The following is a 10,487-nucleotide window of genomic DNA, read 5'->3' as shown; positions in this document are numbered from 1 at the left end:
CACCGTAAGTTACGAAACCCCGAAATAACAGCATAGGGCACCTCTTTTAACAGTAAAAAATCAATTTTTCCAGGTTCAAGCTTGTGTTACTTATGTTTACAACAAAATAATCTTCAAATTTACAATTATGGCCAGCAAAGAAAGAAAAAGGATCATAAAAGGGAAAATACACGCCTACAATATGTTTGTAAAACACTCACCCTATATGTACCCTTGTCACTGGCACTAATTAACTCCCTCAAGGATTTATTAAATACGGAATAGCGCATACTTTGATAAGTAAATTTTAATAGAGAAAGTGCAATGCGTATTTGTAAACAAGCCACACGTGGTAGACTAGAGCAAATCTAAAGTAATTTTACCGTAATTTTTACCCATGCGGTAAATAATGAGTATATTTAATCAACAAATGTCAAAAGCGTTTTATGAAGTAGTTTTTTGGGTTCTCAAACAACAGTTAGATAGGAGTACACTTTTCAAAGCGAAGTATTCAACATTTTTTATAACTAGGTACACTGGTTACTTTCTGATTTTTTTTTAATAATTGATCATGAACAATTGTGGTGCTGAATATTCCTTTGATTTAATGCGTGATCAGTCTAGGTATATACCGCCATGTATAATATAAGTTCTGTTCCATGAATAATTATGTTTACAACATTTTTCGTACCTAAAAGTGTAAAAGTGTAAAATATATTTCATAAACTATAGAAAGTACACCCAGCTGATACTCAATTTATTTTTCTCGTTTTTCTTTTTTACGTAACGCAATGACATTCAGAAATTCAGTGCAATAAATAAACGAAAGATTAAAATGGGCATGTCATTTATCCTAAAATACCTCCAATGATTTTCTATGTTGAAAATATCACCACTCAGTTTAAATAATTCCACAATAAATTCCTTTGTTATAATTTATTCATCAAATCGATGTTTTCGAACAATAACATTAATTAAACAAATTTACAGAATAAATTCTAAATTTTCGAATAATGCAACACCTAACTATACTCATAAATAGCTTATACTATATTTTGTGTATAAAAAATTATAAAGGATCAAAGTTAGTTACAACTAAAAAGCTGAGATAAGTAAAGCTTTTAGAGATTTGTATAAAATGAACAATTAAAGCAATAATTACCAGATCAAACTCATATTATACCTACAGTTGAGATACCTTAAGTCGACGTTTTGAGAACATTATCATAAAATTGACCTACCACTAATCAACACGTAAGCATAAATTTAAGCAGAGTTCACAAATATACACAGAATTAACAACAACCCTACAATCTAACATTTACATTGTGGAGATAAAAGATTAGCTAATAAAAACGTATACATCACCATTATGAAATGTCAATCTTTCTCTATACATTCATTGCTTAAACTGAGAACTAGGAACGACCACAGTAAAATGGGTAAAAATTCTAAATTAATAAGTTATAATATGTAGAGTTCTACTAAATGCATTGCCCGAGAGATCTATAGTGATTTCAGCCTTTTTGATCACAATATAATCTAAAGACCCTTACTATGTGCTTTATACGGTTTTTGTACAAAACTTTTACCGCCATTTCAATTTACATTATTAACGACGAGCTACAATTGCATTATTTACAAAAAATTAAACAAAAATAATACTAAATCTAGTAGTATTAACGGATGAATAATAAATAACATACTAAAACGTATTTACTCAAATAAACTGTTTAAAAACAATTTTAACGGATTTATAAAAGCGTCTTTGGTAAAATAATCAAGGATCCCACGTTTATTTAGATTTTTGAGTATTAAATGTAACAGAGTCCTTTGAAAAACTACAATACTCCCGCTGATATCGTCGCCAATCTTGAAAAAAAAGTTAGTAGCTTTTCTGAAGCCCTTTTAATACTTTAAATAATTATGTACAACATAAATAACTACAGAACTCATCACCTGAGTTCACGTTTTGCATAGTGATGAATACTGACAATGACTAGTTTTAAATAACTAAAAAAGTTATTGTATAGGCAAAGGTGCTTGCGCACTCCTTGTTCGGTTAATGCCCCTTTGTTTCATAAGCAAGTCAATTTTTTCTTTTGAAAGTCCCGTTCGTTGCGCTGCCTTCCGCCTCGATTTATTAGCGACGCAGTAGCTGTGCTTTTTCCAATTAGGAACGTCAACCCCTAAGTGATTACATTCCCTAGCGTACGCCATGAGACTTTCGCAGTAGCATCTTCCACTGGGACACTCGCACATATCCATCATGCACGCCTTGTAATACTTATTATAATTAAGTTTAGAATCACAACCATTAAACAGATCCGTGCTGGTTAGATACTTGCAAGGATTCTTGTCGACTCGTTTCGCCTTGCACGGTCGAATCTTCGACGTTTGCTTCGCGTACTTGGCGCACACCGCCTTCGAGCCGACGCACCACGATGCCCCAAACATTAAAATGTCCGATTCCTTAACAACTGGTCCTTTCCGCAGCTTCAGGTCGTCCTGCACGTTATTGTTGAAATTTCCGCAAAGTCCGCACAGTTTGTTCTTGTACGAGGCCGGAACGGTTAGCTCCAAGAAACTTTTGCCAGTCCACAAGATCCGAACCCCATTCAGTAGGTCGATGACCAAGTGGTCCTTAAATTTCTCGATCTGCAACTTCTGCTCGATCTTGTAGGGAAGGTCGACCTTTTGCCCATTTATTTTCGTCCTCAAGTTTTGGCCGAGATTTATTCGCATTTTACCCGACTTGATCGCGACGCGTTTCGTTAACGTGGAGGTTTTTGAGTTTTTGTTCTGGTAAACATTGGCGACCCTTATTGAGAAGTTGTGGTGCTCGCAATCCGCCACAAATTGGTACCTCCCGACGCCTTGAAAGCTGTAGATTTTCCCATCGAAGGTTTTGTAGTGCGGATCCCCAAAGGCCATGCAAACGCCTTCGCCTGCGAATGAAGGGATTAGTCGATGAAGGTGGAGTGGAGTGAACGCTTACTTTCTTCGCAGCGTCCGCAGCACTCGCCGGGAGGGTGAACGAGGCGGGAACCTGGGGGACACGGTAAGGTAACGTTGCACCTCGTCATCGCACAGCTGGGCATCCCCTGGGCGCACTTACACGAACTGCAAGCATCTAGTTTCCAAGATTGACCATCCTGCCTGACACAATGAAATTAGATTAAGGATTTGTTAAAGAAATGTGACCTAACATCCTTGTACGCTCAGGTTAAACAAACAACACGTCAAATAAACAATATTTATACGACGACGGATGTAAATTCAAAGATATTATAGATAGTAGGACCTTGCAGGCGCGGATATACGATTTTAAAGAACCTTGAGCGTTTGATAGAAACTAATAATTAGATAATCTTAGAAGGTCGCAAGCTTGTAATTAAATAGGAACTCGCCTCATATACGACTCCGCCGTAGCTACACTGCATACGAAACTCTTCGGGAAAGACGCACTCTTTGCAGCAGTTTCCCGGACGCTTCTGCTGAAACTCGTGGGCGCAGTTTAGGATTGGGCACGAGTCGCGATGGCACACCGAGGTTTCGTTTATGCAGCTGCACTTCGTGCATCTTTCCATGTCGAATCTCTCGCCGTCGCGATGAAATCGGCTGCCCAATGTGCACGTTTTCGGATAGGTGTAGAGGCTTCTTGTTCCGGTGCACTTAGGGCAACACTCCCCTGGGGGTTGGTGCTGACGATCGGCGCTACACTGCAAAACGGGACATGCTTTCTTTGAGCACGTTAGCCTTCCGTCGTTGCATCGACATTTGAGACATGGGTCGTCGGATGTCACGTCCCTGTCGTCGGTTGCCGTTTGTCCATTGATTTTGCAATCTGAAAGAATGATGAGTTTAGTAACAACGAATTTTTTGAATATTGGTGAATTTTTTGGATTTTAAAATGTTTCTTCGACATCACTTCCCTTTTTCTGCTTTTTTAAGGCGCATGATCAGGAATTATTATAAAAATGGTGTGATATCCTATACAAAATAGCATAATATAACAATTGGAAAAGGTCAATCTCCGACATTTTTGATCGATTTATGGATCATTGTAGAATTTAGGGTCCTTTTGTTACAAATACGTTTGATGACCTTAATAGCTATTTATGTATCAAGGGCATTTTAAGGCGATATTTATGACGAGGGCGACAGAGCCCGAGGGTTTGTAAGTCGCCAAAGGGTTAAATAGCCAGTAATGCCCGAGGTGCATACAAAATTTTATTTTTCATCGTTCCAAATAATGCATTTCCAATATACTTACTATGTAATGATTATTGTTTGCCCAACATTAAAATGCTTCATACGAATAGCAATAACTCCGTCAATATATTTAACAGGCCGTTTGAGGGCACATTGAGATGACAATCCATTATGTCCTCTCATTATGCCTTCGGGCGTCATAGACTGCTTTACATATTTCATATGGCAGATATAATTGGCATATAATAGGCAAATAAAAAATAAATGTCTTTACTTTTGTGAGATCTATGACAACCTCTCCACTCTTACACTTGAAGAAAAATCGGTCCAGAAGCCTTGGTAGAAGTAATAACCAGCCAATTTTCTGTTTTTTTAAAATAGGCCATTAAATCATACGATAAAAAAAGAAAAGTATCATTTGGGGCAATTATTTATAGGAGAGGAGCTACAATCAAATTCGGGTTTAGATTTAGTTATACAATTTTCCATCAACGCATTCATCTGTCTTAATTTAACAAGGTGTGTACATTTTTGGTTACCAAAAAAAGGGTCACCTTTGATTTTCTTTTAGGATTTTAATTTTAGGTTCAAATCCTAGATTGAATTGTAATTAGCAGTTTAAAAGACCACCTTCAGCTTAGGAGATGCTTTAAGTGCCTACTTTTTTGGTAAATTTATTTAATTTTAAACTTTCAGTAAGATACCGTAGAAGTAAATTTTCGTGGCCCACTGAACAGTTTCCGTGACCTACCAATATTCTGTCTTTTGTACGTGGTCCCCAAGAAATAGGGGGCCATACGGCCCCCGTTGAGAAACACTGGAGTAGACCACCACTTCCTTCTGAAGAGGTTGGTCGATTAAGTACCGTGTCTGTGAAAGAAACTTACTGCGATTAAAGTAAGGCCCTTCGGGCATTGGTCAATTAATTGTGTACCGAGCTCTTTGGCTTGGAAGGTTTTCTTTTGTTTGCATGTTTTGGATCCGAAACTGAGCTCACTTCTTGAGGTCGACATCTCATTTAAATTAAGGTAAGGGCTGCCGTTTTACTTGTACTTGGCCCTTGACTTGGTCTATACCTACGTGCGAATCCGGTATATCGGTTTCTTTGTAGAAACTTGTTTAATGATCCAGTAATCAATTTAATCGATCATTCTCGATTGGAGTTTTGTTAAACTGGGAGATTTGAATTGTAAAGTCCGAATTGGGAGATTTCATTCCGACTAATTGGATAAGTATAATTAAGGATTCACATTTAAATGAGTTACAAAAAATCCGATTGAAGAAGCGCTCTTAAAAAACGTAAAGTTTGATATCGGTGCCATATTTTTTCGATGTCGGGGAAAGCAGTAATTAATTAAAAACGTTTTGTTTTGAACGTGAAAGGATTTTGAATTTTCGAATCCAGGTGTACGTGGGAGGTTGGAGTTCCATTTCATTTGAATATCCCAAAAATTGGAACAGCAGAAAATTTGGTTTGAAACATTACCTGATGATCTGACGTGAAGTTTTAGTACCTACGGTTTCCTCTTAACGATTCTAAATCAATCTCTGGGTTCAAAAATGTTGCTCCCATTCACTCAATAATAATCATTCATAGACTGATAGGAAAGTTAACTATTGCAGAACGAATGCAATGTCTGACCTGTACTGGAATGTGGTAGCTCCCGTTGACATTAAAGGATCCAAATTTCCCGTTTTAATAAAGCGACCTTTAAACGTGGAAAGAGTGTAAGCAAAAACGTGTCGCATGTACAATGCCGCACATTCTAGAAAGTGGACCCGTTTTAAGATTGAGAAATTTGGTACGGCTACAGATGTGAAGAAAATGTTGAAGGTAATTTGGAACGTCCTTCACCGATAAAATTTTAACTACCAGCAATAAATTAGAGGAGTTAAATAATTCTATTTAGACTTGGAATACACACTTATAACCTGTTATAGCTCGAGGCGAATCTTTATAAAGATAAAATATGATGAAAAACTTTCACCTCAGTTGTTCCTTTTTTTTTCGATTTTAATTCCTCGACCGATGATATATGGCATAATTAATTACCGGTTTCTATTTATTGTTTAACATAACGCTTTTCGTTAACACAACTGGACTATAATTCAAGAATTTATTAGATCAAATTTCCAGGACGGAATTCAACTTGTTATTCGAATGGTATAATTAATATTAGGAGTGGTTTCTTTTTACGGAGAGGGTCATGCGGTGAGAATTGAAGAAACTGCGGCCACACACACAAACCACTTAATCACGGCCATACATCTCTAACTAACTATTCATTAGCGAGCAGTAATGATGTTTATTGTAGAGTGTATCGAAACAAAATCTTCAGAATTTTATAACTTCATTAAGAGAACGAAACGAAAATTACTACCTTTCAGAATAGAAGATATCCTTTCAGTTATTCGCGATTCCCGCTGGAAGCTAATTGGCTTTATTAAAAATTTAAATTTGGTATCGAAAGGAAAAAAAAGAGGAAAATTGTCCTTACTCGCTTTGAATAATAATGTCGAGCAGAAGCTGAAAGCCGAGGAATATTTTTAACAGTAGTTCCAACATGTCACTTTAAAATGACAATGAAGGATGGCGTATAGAGGATTTTAACTTAAGTAATTTTATACAGCAAATGTTTGCTTTACGGATTAGAAGTTATGGGCTACTTTGCAATGCTCCTTTCTCGTAAGGGTTTAAGAAACTTTGAAGCACTCGCAGTTAACGATAATTTATTATTATCCATAAAGTTTGGACGTTCCTTTTGTAATATTTTAAATTTCTTATAACTCGGATATTTCGTTATGTGACAGTGTATATTTTGAATACTTTCCCATTTACGTAATGTAATTAAAATTTTAATTAAATAATTTTTACCTTATATTTCACGTTGGCCGCCGTGAAACTTATGTAACCGCTTCTCAATTTTTATGTTGATAAGCTTCGGCAGACGTTTAGTAAGGAGCTTTTTACCAATTACGAGTTCAACCATGTAAGAACAATTACAAGTTAAGCAAACATTCAAAATTTAGATTATTGTATGCAGATTGTAAAAATCCCAATATTGAGAAACGGGGTGGATTCTACAGGCCGCATTCTATAAGAAATTTTTTTTCTGGGTCGATCTGAGACAATTTTTTTTTCGGGCCTCAAAAAAAGGCAGTGTACAACCTTCCTTTTTTACCAAAAATAGACAGCATCAAAATTTCTCGGGAAAACACTTTTTCTTATTAATTTTGGGTGCGTAGAATCCAAAACAATTCATACTTTTTCGATCAGACTTCTCAATCAAAAGTTATAGACTAGAAACCAATTTCGAAAAAAAATTCAAAGGGCTGTAACTTTTGAGCTAGTAGCCCAATCTTGGAACTGTTTGAAATTATGGATTCTACAGGCCACATTCTATAAGAAAATTTTTTTCCGGGTCGATCTGAGACAATTTTTTTTTCGGGCCTCAAAAAAAAGGCAGTGTATAACCTTCCTTTTTTACCAAAAATCGACTACACCAAAATTTCTCGGGAAAACACTTTTTCTTATTAATTTTGGTGTGTAGAATCCAAAACAATTCGTACTTTTTCGATCAGACTTCTCAATCAAAAGTTATAGACTAGAAACCAATTTCGAAAGAAAAAAAATTTCAAAGGGCTTGTAGACTTTTGAACTAGTAGCCCCATCTTGAACTGGTTTTGAAATTATAGATCTAAAGGCCGTGCAATTCTATAAGAAAATTTTTTTTTGCCGGTCGATCTGAGCCATATTCCTTTTTCGGGCCTCAACAAAAAGGCAGTGTACAACCTTTCGTTTACCCAAAAATCGATCTGCTACCAAAAGAATTCCGGGAAAACACTTTTTCTTATTAATTTTGTGGTAGAATCCAAAAACAATTCGTACGTTTTTCGGATCAGACTTCTCAAATCAAAAGTTTATAGTGACTAGAAACTTCAATTCGAAAGAAAATTCAAAGGGCTGTAACTTTTGAACTAGTAGCCCCCAATCTTGTCAACGAGTGTTGAAATAGAGATTTCACAGGCCACATCTCTAATAAGAAAAACTTTTTTTTTCTCGGGTCGATCTGAGACAAGATTTTTTCTTTCGGTGGCTCAAAAAAAGGCAGTGTATTACCTCCTTTATACCGAAAATCGACTGCCAACAAATTCTTGGGAAAAAACACTTTTTCTATTAATTTGGTGCGAGATCCTAAAAGCAAGTTCGTAATTTTTCCGATTAGACTTCTCAAGCAAAAGGTTATAGACTAGAAACCAATTTATCGAAAGAAAATCAACAGCTGTAACTTTGAACTAGTAGCCCAATCTTGAACCTGTTGAAAATTATGGGATTCCTACAGGCCACATTCGTATAAGAAATTTTTTTCCGGGCGATCTTAGACAATCTTTCTTTCGGTGGCTCAAAAAAGGCAGTGTGATTACGTTCCTTGTTAAACCAAATCGACTGGCACCAAAATGTTTTGGGAAAACACATTTTCTTATTAATTTGCGCTGCGTAGAACAACAAGTTCGCATTTCTTTCGATTTTAGACTTCTCAATCAAAGGTTCATAGACTAGAACATCGCAATTTCGAAAGAAAATTGCAAAAGGCTGTAACGTTTGAACTAGTAGCTCATATTTGAGATAACGGGTGTGGCCTGCCGATTGCAACTGTCCCAAAAAATCTTCCAGAGAATTTATTACTCCATTTTGTATTAACACATGATATAAATCTAGGCACGAAAATGTAAAAAATCTGACAATGCAACATGTCTATCCTGGTCGCACAATGGTTCGAAAAAGCACACAATTAATTGATTGACAATGACAAAATGTTTTCCGACGCACAAAAAGAATTAAAACGTAAATTTCCTGGAAAGAAGGAAAGAGGCTACGAAACGCTTGTTGCGAATAAAAAATTGTTGTAATGGTTGAAATCGCTTCTCAACAGTTTCGAAATTTAAATGCATATAGACTAACTAAAGTGAGGATAACATACCTGAACACGTAGGACAACAACATTTCCCTTGCTCGGCGTGGTTGTGGAATTTGCACAAGGGTGTGAGAGCAGTTGCACTGTTCGAGTACCGTTACAACACCCTTCTCGCATACGCATTACTTATCAGGATCCTTCCGTCCCCGTCCATCCGTGTGACTCTCGGATGCACCGCCGTTGGTAGCTATGCACAGTCCCTGAAAAAATAAAAAGACGCCGTTCACGAAAAGCGAAATTACGAACCTGTCTACTCGAGCGACCCAATTATCGCTGTGTTGCCATTTTCGCAAATTTACGAAAAAAAGCGCATGAGGAAATACGAACACAAATAGAGCGAAACTAAAAGAAAAGTGAAAGGGAACGGGATAGGTACCTTCGAGCTCATTGATTGCTCCTAGAATTAATTCATGTTCTTTCTCTTATCTTACAAGGGACTAAAGGCTTTATTAGTGCTGTCCGTTAAAGCCCTTTGTTTTTGTCTATTTTCATGCAATATCAACGGTTCTGCTGATTAATGTCCGCCGTTGCGGAAAAGCTGACAAATGCTTCGATTACATAATTTAAACAATTTAAAGAGAATCCCTGAGAAGTAGATTTTATTATCGTCGTAATAATTGGAGAAGGAAAATAACGAAGGCCGAGTTCCATCATACAATTTATTTGCATACGTTTAAAGCCAGTATGGAAGGGATAATTTTCCGATCGTTTCGGACGAGGTCGATACGAAACATGGTTCTCCTGTGTGCGTTTATCGCAATTTCAACTTATACAAAATGCTAAGATAACGGATGGACATCTAATACAACTCTTTTTATAGGCACCCCGAGATAAAAGCGAACGAGAAACGTTTGGATTGAATAACAAAGGAGAAACTTGAACATGACTATGTAAATAATGTGTGCAGGTATAGTTAGTGTAAAACTTGAATTGATACTGCTTTCGCCAAGGCAAGATCACGTTGAAGTAGGTAAATAAGCTGTAATGCAGCAAATTAGTCTTACATGTATAGACATATACTGTTCCCACTATTGCCGAAGGTGGTCGTAGACCACAAAAAGTACGTTAAACAGAAGCAAGTTCTGGAAAACGACTAGTAAATTTGCATTTTTTGGTTCCGCGCTCGAAACAATTAGCAATTTCTGCCACTGAAAACGGAATATCTCAGAAAACCTACCTAAAGTTTTTCAGCGGCATTTCACGATCAATTCCAAATAAGTAGGTAAGGTAATAGTCATCATTTATAAAAAATGTTGACAAATCTTTGTTGGAAATAGAGGGACATAGTTGTAAGAGAGTTACATTCTCTCTCAACAT

At 36.6% G+C, this 10,487-nt stretch overlaps 1 protein-coding gene across 1 annotated transcript; it reads right to left on the bottom strand.

Annotated features, from left to right (window-relative positions):
* Window positions 1-928: 928 nt before the first annotated feature.
* LOC116176781 (BMP-binding endothelial regulator protein-like) lies at window positions 929-9,195 on the bottom strand (the record flags this gene model as incomplete). The annotated part of the gene is given in 4 exon segments (XM_031495540.1): window positions 929-2,927; window positions 2,978-3,134; window positions 3,390-3,826; window positions 9,177-9,195. Coding segments are annotated over 4 exon segments (1,539 nt in total), but the record flags the coding sequence as incomplete, so codon positions are not given.
* Between the last annotated feature and the right edge of the window lie 1,292 nt (window positions 9,196-10,487).

Source organism: Photinus pyralis, unplaced genomic scaffold (assembly GCF_008802855.1).
Source record: "Photinus pyralis isolate 1611_PpyrPB1 unplaced genomic scaffold, Ppyr1.3 Ppyr1.4_LG7, whole genome shotgun sequence".
In the NCBI taxonomy this organism is placed as follows: domain Eukaryota; kingdom Metazoa; phylum Arthropoda; class Insecta; order Coleoptera; family Lampyridae; genus Photinus; species Photinus pyralis.
The sequence above is the reverse complement of the archived record's forward strand: the minus strand, read 5'-3'. Positions and strand labels throughout refer to the sequence as shown.